The sequence below is a fragment of the Apostichopus japonicus genome, chromosome 12 (genome assembly GCF_037975245.1).
Source record: "Apostichopus japonicus isolate 1M-3 chromosome 12, ASM3797524v1, whole genome shotgun sequence".
Taxonomy (NCBI): Eukaryota; Metazoa; Echinodermata; class Holothuroidea; order Aspidochirotida; family Stichopodidae; genus Apostichopus; species Apostichopus japonicus.
This window is the reverse complement of record NC_092572.1, coordinates 24,097,051-24,115,487: the sequence shown is the minus strand read 5'-3', so window position 1 is coordinate 24,115,487 and position 18,437 is coordinate 24,097,051. Positions and strand designations below refer to the sequence as shown.

Genomic DNA, 18,437 nt, shown 5'->3' with positions numbered 1-18,437 from the left:
ACGCTATGCCTGTGTAGTTAAACGGTATGTGAATCATCTGTTATCTTTATTTGTTACATCGATGTACCTTACTGTTTGATTACTTTTCAGAATCAATGCAAAATAGTCTCATCGTGTCTACTTCACTCGATCAGTCGATCACCGTCCGGATATTTCAGAGTGTTCTTTATGACAGCTGGTGAGATGGTTATGCCAATCCTGTGTAGTAGATTATCAACAAAAGAATTGGACTCCTCTCCTTCGTACATGAACTTGTGAACAAGTCGCAGAAAATGTCCCTGGACGGCTAGTCTCATCTGAGGTCCTATAGGAAGTCGATTGTATATATTCCCTTCCTCAACAGCAACAGCCCTATCACTCAGCCCATGATCTTGCCATCTTTTAACTAGTGCATAATATTCCACCATACTGTTTCTAAGATGTCCAAGGGACCATCGCCTTACGATGACGTCTACTTGGACGAGCAGCATTCTTCCGACGACGGAGAGGGAGGTATGACAGAAAGCTCTACCAAACCGCTGATGTCCAGCAGGAAGTCCAAGAAGGCCAAGATCCAGGTGCGGCACCCGGGTCCCAAGACTGCGATATACTACCGGAGAAAGAGATGCCTTCTCAAGTTATTCTATTTGCTCTTAGGTCTCATCTCTGTCTCTCTATTCGTGTTCGTCCTGATCAAAGTAATCGCCGATGCCCTGCAGTCATTGGCCCAGGAGGGACCAGAGAGGATCCTTCCAGGAGGCACAAGGATCGACGAGGAGGAGGAGCTCGTACCCTGCTCAGGGTTCGACGTTGAGTTGGTCTGGATGAAGAATTTCCCTACTCTCACCACAGAGACGGCTGTTAGAATGATGGACGTAAATCGGGATGGAATCCTGGATGCTATCCTTGGATTTGGCACAAGTAAGAGCTGCTTGGAAACGACTGTTCACATACGGTGGTAGTCAATCAATTGCTTAGATAACTTTATCAATGTTCATCGTATTTAATCCAACCCAAATGGATCAGAACATCATTTAAATATAGTCGGATTTACAAGATGTAAATCTGAATATTAAGTGTTTGGTTTTGCATGCATCTTTAGTATTAATAATTAGGTCATTTTGTCTTCTTCGTTTTAAATATGGTGCAAATTTTCGGACCCCATATTATGGCATCAAGCGTTGAATTGCAAACTTACCAAATTTTATTATGGAAAACCATTTCAAACAGGTGTTTGTAATTTGTATTGTATATATTTACAGTAGAGTCGATTAAGGTACATAGCATAACAAGCAGAGCACATAGAATTAATCATGGTGTAGGACATCATTAGCTTTATTAATTAAATACTTTGATCAGCTTTGATAATGCAAAAGTTTTAACCATATATCGATAAATGTATGTAACTGGGACACAAAAATGCGACAAATTTGGACAACAACGTAACCCACCCTTGGTAACCAAATCTTGCTTTAAGAGCAACACTGGTTTTCCTCACTTGATGGCCTGGACAGCAAAAATCTTTGGCTGGATGGCCGGGGAACTTTTTTCAGACTTCAGAAATATATATTTGTATAGTCTTCAGCACTTGCCCCTCCAGAAATTATTTCATAACATCAATGGCATTGCAAAGTCCAAACTAGCTCTCTGAGCATCGATTCTGAATGGTGAGGGTCTTGTGGGTCAAGGCTTAGTCCTCATGGGAGATGCGTGGTCATGGGCCTTAAAGTTACTAACCTAACAGTTTAAGCAATGAGGTTCATATAACATTACATAAATAAAAGATGGATATATCTGTTTTGAACAAAATGTCCCGAAATGTAACTTGTATTTCTGTTTGAACCAATTCAGTGGCATATGGCTTATTTGGTGACCAGTACCTGCTATGTCAAATCTACTATGACAATCAGTTGCCATGCTTTGGCGGTTTGCTGGCATTGGATGGCAACACAGGAGATGAGCTCTGGAGGCATTATTCGAACGCGGAAATATTTGCCGTCAACTGCGAGGAAGACATCGACAAAGATGGCGTCAAGGACTGCCTCGGGGCTGGCCGAGCCGGGGTAAGTAAGACCGGGCTCCATGTAAATGCTATACAGACTGGAAGGTACAGGTTATTCATGACCAAGTCATGCTCCATCCACTTTGATTTACTTGGTGCGCATGCAAACGTAGAAACAATTATGTGCGCTTTAAATAGTTACATTGCTACACAAATAGGAAATGATATAAAACAATTTCTCTAGGACAACCCCTAAGTTTTGAAAACGATTTCAGGTGACAGAAAATATGAAACTTTTAATGAGGGGAGAAAAATATTTCACATGGCTGGTTGGAGAAGACCCCAGCTGAATATCTTGCTACTAGCTGGAGATATGATTGATTGAATGGAACCTATTTTGCAACCAATAAGTTACCTATTTTGACTGACTAAACCTTCAGCTACTGGAAGTTGGATCACAGTAGGGGGTCATTGATGTCAACTGGGTGAATGCTCTTCGAAAGCTATATGTAGTCTATTACCATCTTTTTGATTTATCCTTGAAACCCGATACAAGTTTGATATGTTTACTAAGCAGTGAAAGTTTTCTGTACTTAAAATTGCCTCCCAAAATGTACCTAGTAAGAAATGTAAGAAATATTTCTCTTCCTCTGTGGATAAAGAATTGAATTATTAAGAAAAACAAAGACATTGTCAGCTGGAGTGCCCTGATGACATCCAGTCTTCTGTTGCTAGATGCATTAATTTACAAAATATCACCAATTTTGAAAAAATTCATATCTCTACGTACAAAATGAGCTACTGTATGAGCATGTGGTTTCTGAACTAAGGATTGAAGAACTTTTCAGAATTTTTGCCTACCGATCAACTTCGGCCACCAGCAAATCCTTTTAAATATTTTGTGTAAGATGGTGATCCAAATAATAGCTTCAAATCATTCTAATGCTGATACTGTTTTGGAAGTAATACACAAACATGATCAAAGTCACTGATTAGGAATTTAAGGGACTTTTTTTTTGTCTTTTAGATAAACTAACATCTCTCCTTTTGTAAATCATTTTTGTGAAAAAACTCACTGAAAGACATATTATATTACTGCACGAAAGTCTCCAGGGGAGTTAAGTTTGTACTGGGTATGATAATTTCTATTAGTGTCCCAAAGTCTTCTAGTTGTTATTTATTTAACATGTCATATTATGTGATAGGACTGCATTAATCATAACTCTATGCAAAGTTTGACATGTTTACATGAAATGTTATGTAGTATAAAGGGATAAGACTGTGTGTAATAAGCAGTGTAATATTGTACATACAGTACATACCAAACCAAGCAACCTGGGTAAACGTACATCACTTTTCTTACATGATTGTTTTGCAAAACGCACTGAGAGACAGTGTCATATTACTGCACTCAAGTCTCAAGGAGAGCTGATTTTGTAATTGGGTATATGATAATTTTTTTGAATAATTTTAATAATAATTTTTTTTCAAGTTTGTTGTTGTAACTTAGTTCCCATGTCATATTATGTGCCAGGACTGCAGTAAATCATAACTCTATGCAAAGTATGACTTATACTGTATACAAACATGAAATGTATGATGTATGTGTACAGAGGGATTTATAAGACTGTGTGCAATATATATGCAGTGTAATATTGTACGTACATAAACAAACCAAGCAAAACCACACCAAACTGCTTGAAGCTGCTTTGAAAGACGATCATGCACTGTACATATCTATAGACACTGTACAGTAGTACAGTATCTGTCCTACACTTAGTACTGCAAGGCCAATTGTTCAGCCACCGAAACCATCTCCTTCCTGATAAAGTTCATGGTATGATCATGTTATATATAATGTCGAAGTGATAACTTCTGCTGCATGAATTGGTTGATCAACCATCCATATAACCCATAGAACAGCTGTACGCTTGGTAAAATGCCTGAAGTTTGTCCGTCAACCCCATCACCGTCGTTTCCACGTCCGTCTCTGCATTCTGTCTGTCCGTCCGTCCATGTGTGCCTTGAAATGTGAAAATATTTCACCACATGCTGCTATTTCATTTACAGCATTTGTAGTAATTTAGCTGAAAAACAGTTGAAAGTCTGATGGTTGGGCGGTCGGCATGGTTACTCGATTTGCACTAATAATAAAACAAAATGGTAAGGAATCACAATTAACGATCATTTGGCTTCAGATTTTGGGATCAGAACCTGGACACTCTTACAAGCAGGATTGTTATGATGATAGTAGTTCCCTCCACCCCCCACCCCACCGCACCACCACCCCTCCACTCATACCAGTACTCACAGCTTCTCGCATCCTCAATGTTACATACACCAAGTTTGATTAGCTTTCATTTATTAGGGGTAATATCAATTGGTAATTTTTGAAAATAAATAAGTTCATTTATGTTACACAAGTTTATATCTGCAGATTTCTTCTTCCTCAAAGCTGGCTAGGCATAACCGAAATATTGCAAAATTAAAGACATTAGCAGATATTTTGAAGTATCGTCATTACTGTAGTTTTTAATAATTATTGTGTCTTGATGAAAACTGTTATGGTCTTCTCAATTTTCAAATGAGGGCAATCAGCCAGGATGTAGCTGTTTTATGAGATGTCTAGTGATCTGTGGTACTGTTTAGAATTTGAAATTATTTCCCAACACTTGCAAAAGATATTAAAATGAGGTCTATCAAGTTAACTTAAAGTTTCTGTGAGAGGTTGTGGTGGAGCTACCACAGACATTTGGACAATCCACTTCTCCAAGACTCAGTTGATGATTAGTTTCACAATCAGCTCACACTGTTTTTTAGTACAGAAGCATGTAACTGCTCAATACTGGAACTTGTTAAAAGAAATTAACCTCAGATACCGTAGTGTCGGGTAACAAAAACCAAACAACTTGCTCCAGTCTCAAGGTCACCCCCTCTCCCCACCCCGCCCCTCTACGTAGTTACCCCTGGCCATATGTCTGCACTTTATCTTGGTAAAGGGTTAGGTGAAGGACCGTATCTTAGCTAAAAGCCAGTCTAAACACACAGGTCTATGTAGTTACCCCGGGCCATATGTCTGCACTTGATCTTGGTAAAGGGTTAGGTGAGGTACCGTATCTTAGCCAAAAGCCAGTCTAAACTCACTGTCTACGTAGTTACCCCTGGCCATATGTCTGCACTTGATCTTTGTAAAGGGTTAGGTGAGGTACCAAATCTTAGCCAAAAGCCAGTCTAAACTCACTGTCTACGTAGTTACCCCTGGCCATATGTCTGCACTTGATCTTTGTAAAGGGTTAGGTGAGGTACCGTATCTTAGCCAAAAGCCAGTCTAAACTCACTGTCTATGTAGTTACCCCTGGGCATATATGTCTGCACTTGATCTTGGTAAAGCGTTAGGTGAGGTGCCGTATCTTAGCCAAAAGCCAGTCTAAACTCACAGATCTACGTAGTTACCCTTGGCCATATTTCTGCACTTGATCTTAGTAAAGGGTTAGGTGAGGTTCCATATCTTAGCCAAAAGCCAGTCTAAACTCACTGTCTACTTAGTTACCTCTGCGCATATGTCAGCACTTGATCTTTGTAAAGGATGAGGTGAGGTACCGTATCTTAGCCAAAAGCCAGTCTAAACTCACTGTCTACATAGTTACCCCTGGCCATATGTCTGCACTTGATCTTGGTGAAGGGTTAGGTGAGGTTCCATATCTTAGCCAAAAGCCAGTCTAAACTCACTGTCTACTTAGTTACCTCTGCGCATATGTCTGCACTTGATCTTGGTAAAGGGTTAGGTGAGGTTCCATATCTTAATAGCCAAAAGCCAGTCTAAACTCACTGTCTACTTAGTTACCTCTTCGCATATGTCAGCACTTGATCTTGGTAAAGGGTGAGGTGAGGTACCGTATCTTAGCCAAAAGCCAGTCTAAACTCACTGTCTACGTAGTTACCCCTGGCCATATGTCTGCACTTGATCTTGGTAAAGGGTTAGGTGAGGTCCCATATCTTAGCCAAAAGCCAGTCTAAACTCACTGTCTACTTAGTTACCTCTTCGCATATGTCAGCACTTGATCTTGGTAAAGGGTGAGGTGAGGTACCGTATCTTAGCCAAAAGCCAGTCTAAACTCACTGTCTACGTAGTTACCCCTGGCCATATGTCTGCACTTGATCTTGGTAAAGGGTTACTGTATGTGAGGTACCGTATCTTAGCCAAAAGCCAGTCTAAACTCACTGTCTACATAGTTACCCTGGGCCATATGTCTGCACTTGATCTTGGTAAAGGGTTACTGTAGGTGAGGTACTGTATCTTAGCCAAAAGCCAGTCTGAACTCACTGTCTACGTAGTTACCCCTGGCCATATGTCTGCACTTGATCTTGGTGCAGGGTTAGGTGAGGTACCGTATCTTAGCCAAAAGCCAGTCTAAACTCACTGTCTACTTAGTTACATCTGGCCATATATGTCTGCACTTGATCTTGGTAAAGGGTTAGGTGAGGTACCGTATCTTAGCCAAAAGCCAGTCTAAACTCACTGTCTACGTAGTTACCCCTCGCCATATGTCTGCACTTGATCTTGGTAAAGGGTTAGGTGAGGTTCCGTATCTTAGCCAAAAGCCAGTCTAAACTCACTGTCTACTTAGTTACCCCTCGCCATATGTCTGCACTTGATCTTGGTAAAGGGTTAGGTGAGGTTCCGTATCTTAGCCAAAAGCCAGTCTAAACTCACTGTCTACGTAGTTACCTCTGGCCATATGTCTGCACTTGCTCTTGGTAAAGGGTTAGGTGAGGTACCGTATCTTAGCCAAAAGCCAGTCTAAACCTACTGTCTACGTAGTTACCCCTGGCCATATGTCTGCACTTGATCTTGGTGCAGGGTTAGGTGAGGTACCGTATCTTAGCCAAAAGCCAGTCTAAACTCATGGTCTCCGTAGTTACCTCTGCGCATATACAGTATGTCTGCAGTTCAAGGTTTGTGTTGTTGTAGCGTTGTAATATTTCGTGCCTTTCACACACAGCACAATGATGGCATCTGTTGACTTTGTTTTGTATGGAATTTAATTACTTGATATACTCTTGCTGGCAATATAACTTTAATAGCTTTTGATATTGCATCATTGATTAATGCTCATTGCCGATACGATACACGTACCATCAAATTTTATATTACTTGGAAGGCTCCCTTTGCAATAGGAGAACTTACTAAACCATGGTGGGTCACACGACGTGCTCCAAGCTACTATTAACATACAGTAATTATTATTTACACAGTCAGTATTTAGTCAGTTCGAGGCGACAGGTAACAGATCTGTACGATAAAGTTAGTAACATTGCCTAGGATAATGATGTTTTGATGTACTTCCTGTATCAGAAATACAAAGAACCTACAGTAGCATGAATCATAGACTGTTATCTCATATTATCCAGTAGATTGCATACATAGGTCACTCCTATCATGCTGCAAGCTTGTTGCTTGCTATTTGACGAGTTACTTAAAGGGTGTGAAGACTCGCGCAAAAAGAAGTTTCGTCTCATGCTGGTAATTTTGACCTAGCTTCAAATGAAGTGTAACAGAAGTGTTAAACACCACCATCGATCCCAGAAAATACACACACAGCTCTTGCTACCGTTGGTAATTAGACATTAGTGTACATTCAGTACATACAGCTGCGGTCAATACCCACAGCACAGTATACAAACGATACAGCGATGGACAAGGTATCACGTTTCATTACTGTCTGCATTTTGTAGCGACACAAACAAAACGACACTTGCAAGCAAGTGTCGTTTTAAAGTTAACTTTTTCAGATGGCCGCACACGGTTTGGGGCGAGTCTTCAATGCCTATAAGAACCGAGAATCCCTTTGTCTGCTTCTTGCGTCTCCGTAGGTTGTGTATAGTGCTCATATCACCACCCATGCTAGGAAATATCCACATGATATGTACAGTATGTTCTTTGTGAAGGATATATTGATAAGCCGTGGCTATTCTTACAACTAGTCGTAACAATTATTTATAAACTATTTTTACGACATCGGCGAATTCATGCGAATTCAAAGTAAATAAAGCAACTGCGCATGTAGTAGGGGTAACCTTAACTCTAACCCTCAATCCAACCCTAACCCTAAACCTAACCCTAACCGGAAATTATTGTTACTCCTGGTCATAAAAATAGTATATACTTACTCCTAGTCGTAAAAATAGCAACTGCGCATGCGCAACAGGGAATTATTGTTACGACTAGTTGTAAGAATAGCCATTTTGATATTTATAATGCAAAGGAAGTGCATTTTCTCTCGGATATATATCCTTATAGTTTGGATGTATATCCTTACAAATCAAGCCTTTAAACTGTTCAGTCTTCGATCTTGCAGCAATTTGAGTTGATAAATGGAGCATCGGGAGACCAGATGTGGACATTTGAAAACAACGAACTAGTCAGGGAATACGTCAGCAATCTGTACACACCTCAGTATATAGAAGATATCGATGGTGACGACGTACCCGATGTCATAAATATTCATGGCGGTGACCCGGTCAGAGCCACAGGTAAAAAAACTTTGAACTTTGAAACTCTTGTTTGATTTGATTGCTGTTAGGAATGCACTAATTTTTGTTAATTTTTTTATTTTTTTTTTAAAGAGATTTATGATGATGACATCACCCAATTATCTACACCTTCACTTGCAAACATTTGTGGGAATCGCTCTCCTGTTTTTGAAGGATATGCAATCTGTCCTCCATTGAAGTGAACTTTCCTTTGATTATATCCATACAGCTATGTTTGCTTTAACTGAGGTTGATAGTAACACACACACATATGGATATATTTGAATGTGATTATTGTGCAATGTTCGATGAAACTTCTGATAGCTCATAAAATCTGTGACAGACCATCACTATTTTCTTAATTGAAATGTTTTCTTACTGCAGATGAAAAAGTCAAGGCCATCGCAAAGCTTGTTGTATTTAGCGGAAGGACGGGAGACATCTTGGTTTGGAGTGAGGTGCCAGATAAACAAGAGTCGTACTACTCTCCTCAGGTTGGTATTTACTATAAAAAAAAATAAAAAAATTTAGCAAATGTCACTATTAAAAAGAAGTTAAATTAAAGTTGCTTTAAATATGTACAGTTTCAAACATCAATATCCTTCCCCTTGCTGGATACAGTTAGATACAACTTGCCTACAGGATACAGATTTATGTTGCAAAGTATAACAGAAGGAAGAATTGGCTGAATGGCTCACTAACTTCAACAATGACACTCTATGACTGACTTCAACTCTTGGCATTTAATGAAACCTAGATTCAAGGACATTTAGAAAAGAATAAATATATGCATGATCCGTTCCTTTTGGTAGAAAAGAGAACAGAACAATTAAAGAACGCTCGTAAAAGGAAACAATAATATTAAGACGCAAGGTGTTACGGTGGATTTATTTTTCTCTTCATATTTCATGGAATGAAACATTTACAAATACCAAGACAGATGAAACTGATAAAACAAATAAACATGAATATATTTTAATATGGAATATTTTTAGTCTGTTTCAGAGGCTATAAATAGTATACATTTTAGCTGTACCAGCTCGATGTCACACTCCTTGTATCAATCCATTCTGCGGAAAGAATGTTGGAATACTCCGTTGCTATGGTTACATCTTTGGAGCGCAGCATCATTTGCGTATATTGTTGTACACAGTCTGGGATGATTGAGTTACCATCTGTGAAGGATAATGCAGACAGTTTTATAATCTGATTATCTTGTTACATGGGCTGTATTTTATAAGATGTTAATCATAAAAAGTGAAGAGTGAGCGAAGTGTCTAAGAATGTGATGATAATCTCTAATGCAATGGGTGAACAAATGAATAATAATATAAGAAAAGATGTGGAAGAGATTATCTTTGAATAGTTTCAGGTAAGTTCTATTCTATGGTCCATCTACATGTAGAACAAATTTATCTTATTAGAGAAGGGAGTCAATAATCATAAAGACAATTTTCAGATATTAATGTTTTTCTTAAAAATGACTGGACAAATTATATAAACTTAGTTTATCTAGGTAAGATATATCATTAAGCCTGTGATTTTCTGCTCCCACTAGATCCAAAATAAAAAAATAATAAATCCCATAATCTCATTTACACAAGGAAGTCATAATCTGCAAACTCTACAAGTCTGAGGTAGACTTGGTTGTCATGGTGATGGTCAGGCGGAGTAGGTGGATAAATGTATATACTGTAAGTAATAAACTGCTGTTATTCATAAAGCTGTGACTCTTAAAGTTGTGTAAAAGTAAGTTGGCCTGACGTTCCGATCCTAGCAGGATCTTCTTCAAAGGCTAAACGACAAGTAACAGTAACAGAAGGGACAAAAACATGCAGTAAATGATAAAAATGAAATGAAAAACTGAAACACAAGAATACAAATACAAGTACAAATACAGAGTAGATAAGGAGGATCACCCAAAGGGATACAGTAACAGAGCAGCTGAAATCAAAATAAAATAAATCTGTTAGCAAACTGCTTATCCACTAGAGAGCCTGTGTAGGAAAATGTGTAAAAGTAAGTTGGCCTGACGTTTCGATCCTAGCTCTTAAAGTTGGTTATAATCTGTTTGGTAGATTGACAGAGAGGTTAAAACACATGTCTATATGCTTGAGAGGGAAGGTGCTCATACAGTATGTGCGACACCAAAATAGATACAAGTAGTCACGAAATGTTAAACATCGGAACATCGGAACTATGATCTGTTTGGTTTTAAGTAACGACGGATGATGGTGAAGATAGATGATATTCTGTGTCATTATTTGTGGATATCGTGGAAGACAAGGGAGTGGTAATCAAAGACAAGCCGATGTAGAATCTACTCTCTAGAGCGGATTAGACGGATGGATGATTACGTAGGAGATATGAAATATGTGAAGAGTGACTACTTCAGGATAGAACCTGCCGTCTCTTGATGTGAGAGGTGGATTATGATGTTGATAGATAAAGGAGAACTATTTACATTACACATGAGTAGTTAAGGGTAGGTTACTACTCTCTGACTGTTGAATGGGGTTCTTCAGCCAAGCCCAGCTAAATCAACCTGCCATCTCATGATGTGAGAGGTGGATTATGATGTTGATAGATAAAGGAGGACTAATTACATTACACATGAGTGTTGAGGGTAGGTTACAACTCTCTTACTATTGAATGGGGTTCTTTAGCCAAGCCCAGCTAAATCAACCTGCCATCTCATGATGTGAGAGGTGGATTATGATGTTGATAGATAAAGGAGGACTAATTACATTACACATGAGTAGTTGAGGGTAGGTTACTACTCTCTGACTGTTGAATGGGGTTCTTCAGCCAAGCCCAGCTAAATCAACCTGCCATCTCATGATGTGAGAGGTGGATTATGATGTTGATAGATAAAGGAGGACTAATTACATTACACATGAGTAGTTGAGGGTAGGTTACAACTCTCTTACTATTAAATGGGGTTCTTCAGCCAAGCCCAGCTAAATCAACCTGCCATCTCATGATGTGAGAGGTGGATTATGATGTCGATAGATAAAGGAGGACTAATTACATTACACATGAGTTGTTGAGGGTAGGTTTCTACTCTCTGACTATTGAATGGGGTTCTTCAGCCAAGCCCAGCTAAATCAACCTGCCATCTCATGATGTGAGAGGTGGATTATGATGTCGATAGATAAAGGAGGACTAATTACATTACACATGAGTTGTTGAGGGTAGGTTTCTACTCTCTGACTATTGAATGGGGTTCTTCAGCCAAGCCCAGCTAAATCAACCTGCCGTCTCATGATGTGAGAGGTGGATTATGATGTCGATAGATAAAGGAGGACTAATTACATTACACATGAGTTGTTGAGGGTAGGTTTCTACTCTCTGACTATTAAATGGGGTTCTTCAGCCAAGCCCAGCTAAATCAACCTGCCGTCTCATGATGTGAGAGGTGGATTATGATGTCGATAGATAAAGGAGGACTAATTACATTACACATGAGTTGTTGAGGGTAGGTTTCTACTCTCTGACTATTGAATGGGGTTCTTCAGCCAAGCCCAGCTAAATCAACCTGCCATCTCATGATGTGAGAGGTGGATTATGATGTTGATAGATAAAGGAGGACTAATTACATTACACATGAGTAGTTGACGGTAGGTTACAACTCTCTTACTATTGAATGGGGCTCTTCATTCAAGCCCAGCTAAATCAACCTGCCATCTCATGATGTGAGAGGTGGATTATGATGTTGATAGATAAAGGAGGACTAATTACATTACACATGAGTTGTTGAGGGTAGGTTTCTACTCTCTGACTATTAAATGGGGTTCTTCAGCCAAGCCCAGCTAAATCAACCTGCCATCTCATGATGTGAGAGGTGGATTATGATGTCGATAGATAAAGGAGGACTAATTACATTACACATGAGTTGTTGAGGGTAGGTTTCTACTCTCTGACTATTAAATGGGGTTCTTCAGCCAAGCCCAGCTAAATCAACCTGCCATCTCATGATGTGAGAGGTGGATTATGATGTCGATAGATAAAGGAGGACTAATTACATTACACATGAGTTGTTGAGGGTAGGTTTCTACTCTCTGACTATTAAATGGGGTTCTTCAGCCAAGCCCAGCTAAATCAACCTGCCATCTCATGATGTGAGAGGTGGATTATGATGTCGATAGATAAAGGAGGACTAATTACATTACACATGAGTTGTTGAGGGTAGGTTTCTACTCTCTGACTATTGAATGGGGTTCTTCAGCCAAGCCCAGCTAAATCAACCTGCCATCTCATGATGTGAGAGGTGGATTATGATGTTGATAGATAAAGGAGGACTAATTACATTACACATGAGTAGTTGAGGGTAGGTTTTTTCCTCTCTGACTATTGAATGGGGTTCTTTAGCCAAGCCCAGCTAAATCAACCTGCCATCTCATGATGTGAGAGGTGGATTATGATGTTGATAGATAAAGGAGGACTAATTACATTACACATGAGTAGTTGACGGTAGGTTATTACTCTCTGAATATTGAGTGGGGTTCTTCAGCCAAGCCCAGCTAAATCAACGTGCCGTCTCTTGATGTGAGAGGTGGATTATGATGTCGATAGATAAAGGAGGACTAATTACATTACACATGAGTAGTTGACGGTAGGTTATTACTCTCTGAATATTGAATGGGGTTCTTCAGCCAAGCCCAGCTAAATCAACGTGCCGTCTCTTGATGTGAGAGGTGGATTATGATGTCGATAGATAAAGGAGGACTAATTACATTACACATGAGTAGTTGAGGGTAGGTTACAACTCTCTTACTATTGAATGGGGTTCTTCAGCCAAGCCCAGCTAAATCAACGTGCCGTCTCTTGATGTGAGAGGTGGATTATGATGTCGATAGATAAAGGAGGACTAATTACATTACACATGAGTAGTTGAGGGTAGGTTACAACTCTCTTACTATTGAATGGGGTTCTTCATTGAAGCCCAGCTAAATCAACCTACCGTCTCTTGATGTGAGAGGTGGATTATGATGTCGATAGATAAAGGAGGACTAATTACATTGCACATGAGTAGTTGAGGGTAGGTTACTACTCTCTGACTATTGAATGGGGTTCTTCAGCCAAGCCCAGCTAAATCAACCTGCCGTCTCTTGATGTGAAAGGTGGATTATGATGTCGATAGGAAAAGGAGGACTAATAACATTACACATGAGTAGTTGAGGGTAGGTTATTACTCTCTGACTATTGAATGGGGTTCTTCAGCCAAGCCCAGCTAAATCAACCTGCCATCTCATGATGTGAGAGGTGGATTATGATGTTGATAGATAAAGGAGGACTAATTACATTACACATGAGTAGTTGACGGTAGGTTACAACTCTCTTACTATTGAATGGGGCTCTTCATTCAAGCCCAGCTAAATCAACCTGCCATCTCATGATGTGAGAGGTGGATTATGATGTTGATAGATAAAGGAGGACTAATTACATTACACATGAGTTGTTGAGGGTAGGTTTCTACTCTCTGACTATTAAATGGGGTTCTTCAGCCAAGCCCAGCTAAATCAACCTGCCATCTCATGATGTGAGAGGTGGATTATGATGTCGATAGATAAAGGAGGACTAATTACTTTACACATGAGTTGTTGAGGGTAGGTTTCTACTCTCTGACTATTAAATGGGGTTCTTCAGCCAAGCCCAGCTAAATCAACCTGCCATCTCATGATGTGAGAGGTGGATTATGATGTCGATAGATAAAGGAGGACTAATTACATTACACATGAGTTGTTGAGGGTAGGTTTCTACTCTCTGACTATTAAATGGGGTTCTTCAGCCAAGCCCAGCTAAATCAACCTGTCATCTCATGATGTGAGAGGTGGATTATGATGTCGATAGATAAAGGAGGACTAATTACATTACACATGAGTTGTTGAGGGTAGGTTTCTACTCTCTGACTATTGAATGGGGTTCTTCAGCCAAGCCCAGCTAAATCAACCTGCCATCTCATGATGTGAGAGGTGGATTATGATGTTGATAGATAAAGGAGGACTAATTACATTACACATGAGTAGTTGAGGGTAGGTTTTTTCCTCTCTGACTATTGAATGGGGTTCTTTAGCCAAGCCCAGCTAAATCAACCTGCCATCTCATGATGTGAGAGGTGGATTATGATGTTGATAGATAAAGGAGGACTAATTACATTACACATGAGTAGTTGACGGTAGGTTATTACTCTCTGAATATTGAATGGGGTTCTTCAGCCAAGCCCAGCTAAATCAACGTGCCGTCTCTTGATGTGAGAGGTGGATTATGATGTCGATAGATAAAGGAGGACTAATTACATTACACATGAGTAGTTGAGGGTAGGTTACAACTCTCTTACTATTGAATGGGGTTCTTCATTGAAGCCCAGCTAAATCAACCTACCGTCTCTTGATGTGAGAGGTGGATTATGATGTCGATAGATAAAGGAGGACTAATTACATTGCACATGAGTAGTTGAGGGTAGGTTACTACTCTCTGACTATTGAATGGGGTTCTTCAGCCAAGCCCAGCTAAATCAACCTGCCGTCTCTTGATGTGAGAGGTGGATTATGATGTCGATAGATAAAGGAGGACTAATAACATTACACATGAGTGGTTGAGGGTAGGTTATTACTCTCTGACTATTGAATGGGGTTCTTCAGCCAAGCCCAGCTAAATCAACCTGCCGTCTCTTGATGTGAGAGGTGGATTATGATGTCGATAGATAAAGGAGGACTAATAACATTACACATGAGTAGTTGAGGGTAGGTTATTACTCTCTGACTATTGAATGGGGTTCTTCAGCCAAGCCCAGCTAAATCAACAAAGTGTGTAGTCATGTCGATCCTATCCTAGTTCCGCGAAACTTTACAAGCTGTGAGAGTCGGTAAAATTGTATCCAAGTCTCCTAAATGGAATTAACTGGACCTATGCCTGCGGTCCTTCTGGTAATTATTAAAGACCAGATCCTTTGTAAACCTATTTTCACAACTAGCACATAGATTTAGATATGTTACAGCACTTTACAAAGTCATTGGAGATCTATACGCAGTGTAGATCACATGCAATAGAATCCAGAGCTGTATATGCACCTCTGTTAGAACCATCTGTGTAAACCTATTTTCACAACTAGCACATAGATTTAGACATATATACAGTACAGCACTTTACAAAGTCATCGGAGATCTATACGCAGTTTGGTCTTGATGAGCATCAGAATTTGTTGGTTTTTGTTATGTTGGCTACTTCAGACAAGTCAAGTAATTTACACTATACCACCAGACCATAGTCTTGATATGTAGTGTGTTATTTTCCTTCTTAACCTGCAGGTTTACAGTAAAGGTGATGGAACCAAAATGATCTTATTTGGTACAGGAGGTGAAACACATGGTGGTTGTCTCTTTGTGATCAGCCTTGCAGATGTCCTCGAAGGCTCTCTGATAAAGGTTCTACATTTAATGTCAAAACACCTTCACACTCATATCGTCTAAGATGATAGTCAACTTTACTCCTAAGTCTCTATTTATTCTGTGGAATGTATTTTCTTAGACCTCATATCGTCTAAGATTATAGTCAACTTTACTTCTAAGTCTCTATATATTCTGTGGAATGTATTTCTTTAGACCTCATATCATCTAAGATTATAGTCAACTGTACACCTAAGTCTCTATATATTCTGTGGAATGTATTTCTTTAGACCTCATATCGTCTAAGATTATAGTCAACTTTACTCCTAAGTCTATTTATTCTGTGGAATGTATTTCCTTAAACCTCATATCGTCTAAGATTATAGTCAACTTTTACTCCTAAGGCTTGTTTTTTTTTTTCTCTGTGGAATGTATTTTCTTTATTAGACCTCATATTGTCTAAGATTGTAGTCAACTTTACTCCTAAGTCTCTATTTATGCTGTGGAATGTTTTTCCTTAGACCTCATATCGTCTAAGATTAAAGTCAACTTTACTCCTAAGGCTCTTTTTATCCTGTGGAATAGATTTCCTTAGTACATGTTCTTCCAGATCTATGTATGTTACTTCTCGGGCTGTATGTTTTAGTCTCTTCAGCAGTGCTTAACAAAGGTACTCTCAATTCAGGCGAGGAGGGGTGGGAGAGGTAATGTTAGACCAGCCGTTCACAATAGCTAGAAGTTTAACGAGCTGAATGTTTGTGTTTCCAGAGTATTTCATTATTCATTAATAATTAATTAGCTACATAAAAACAGTGACTACATGTCAGTAATTAATGTGGCCAGCATGCCAAGTGCGGACTTGGAAGACATTGTGTTTGTTGGCATGAGTGACCCATGAGTCACAAAAACAATCAAGGCTCGAAAGATTTGTCTACTCGCAAAGCCAACGAAACACTGATTTACTAAAAATACATTTGAAACTTTTTCATTTGTATGTATTGTATGTATTTTAGATCCTCCTGCAAGCAGGAACTCGCGAAGAAGCCTTGTTGGCTTATCAAAGCCGCAAGCTGACCGACGTCAGTCTCTTACATTCATATTTAACGTCCATGATTATGAGTTGTCAATTGTCAACAACTCTGTAACTGGACGACATACATTAATCTTGGAGTGACTCCAACTGGGGACCTTATGATTGAAAGGCACCGGCATTAACCACTGAGCTAACACTCCACACACTCCACTTTTTCATTTGATGCAAAGATCAAGAAATGTTGCTGTTCACATGAATTTAGAATTGGAAGTTTTTTTTAACATGATGGATGATGGAATTACGGATGGAAAATCATTAACAACTAACAGGATTGTTCGAATTGATTCAAAGGTGCCAAAAGTTTTTTTGATTGTAATGAAGGGCTAAAGTTAATAGTTGAGAATTGGCCCTGATTTTTATATTATTTTTAATTTGGTTGTTTAAATTAATTTCTTCTCAGGCTAAAGTAATCTACAGAAATGCCATCAAAGGAGTCATGACGCCACCCGTTCTCGTTGATCTGACAAAGGATGGTGTAGTCGATATAGTATCGGTACCTTTCAATGGTACAGTCCTAGCCATCGATGGGGAAACTTATGACATCATTTGGAACACAACCGTTCCTTTTTCAGAGTCTTACAGGTAATCAGAAGAGCGTTAGGTCCTTATTCTATTTGTTTGATGTTCGTTTAACATTTCCCTCTGTACTTTATTGAGATGTGTGCTCAGAGAAGGTCTTCTTCCTCAGCTAACCTTATCAGCTAGCCTCTCAAACATCTCAAAAGCATCGAGTAGATATATGTGTTTTTGCATTAAACAGTCATGGTGTTACCATCCATGCCCTTCAAAAGAATTCCAATTTGTGTTGTCGCTAATAGCAGACTGTTCGTTTTGGGCATCCTTTTCATCTTCAAAGCATTGATAGTCTGTGTTTGAGCATGTAACTGGTTGTCACTGTGTTGTCCCTCTGCTCTCAAGATGTTACTAATCTGTGTGTTGGCCTACATTGCAATCCTTTACATCTTCAAAGCATTGATATTCTGTGTTTGAGCATGTAACTGTGTGTCACTGTGTTGTCCTCTATGCTCTGAAGATGCTCCTAATCTGTGTGTTTGCCTACATTTCAATCCTTTACATCTTCAAAGCATTGATATTCTGTATTTGAGCATGTAACTGTGTGTCACTGTGTTGTCCTCTATGCTATGAAGATGCTCCTAATCTGTGTGTTTGCCTACATTGCCATCCTTTACATCTTCAAAGCATTGATATTCCCTGTCTGAGCATGTAATTGTGTGTCACTGTGTTGTCCCTGTATGCTCTTTAGATGTTACTAATCTGTGTGTTGGCCTGCATTGCCATCCTTGACAGCTTCAAAGCATTGATATTCCGTGTTTCAGTATGTAAGTGTTTGTCACTATGTTATCATCTACATTCTCAAGATGTTCCTCACTAGTGTGTTGACTTTCATATTCCTTCATTACATCACCTTAACACTGAAAAC

The 18,437-nt window shown here is 39.3% G+C and overlaps 1 protein-coding gene across 3 annotated transcripts in view; it reads left to right on the top strand.

The window, feature by feature from the left end:
- LOC139976948 (uncharacterized) overlaps positions 1-18,437 on the top strand; it is a 32,791-nt gene that overhangs the window by 1,943 nt on the left and 12,411 nt on the right. For all 3 annotated transcript variants that reach the window (XM_071985853.1, XM_071985851.1, XM_071985852.1), the window contains exons 2-7: positions 91-900; positions 1,831-2,042; positions 8,341-8,515; positions 8,900-9,009; positions 15,826-15,942; positions 17,397-17,578. In XM_071985853.1, the coding sequence (XP_071841954.1) occupies positions 420-900; positions 1,831-2,042; positions 8,341-8,515; positions 8,900-9,009; positions 15,826-15,942; positions 17,397-17,578 (1,277 nt within the window). In that variant the 5' untranslated portion in view covers positions 91-419. The remainder of the gene's footprint in view (positions 1-90; positions 901-1,830; positions 2,043-8,340; positions 8,516-8,899; positions 9,010-15,825; positions 15,943-17,396; positions 17,579-18,437) is intronic.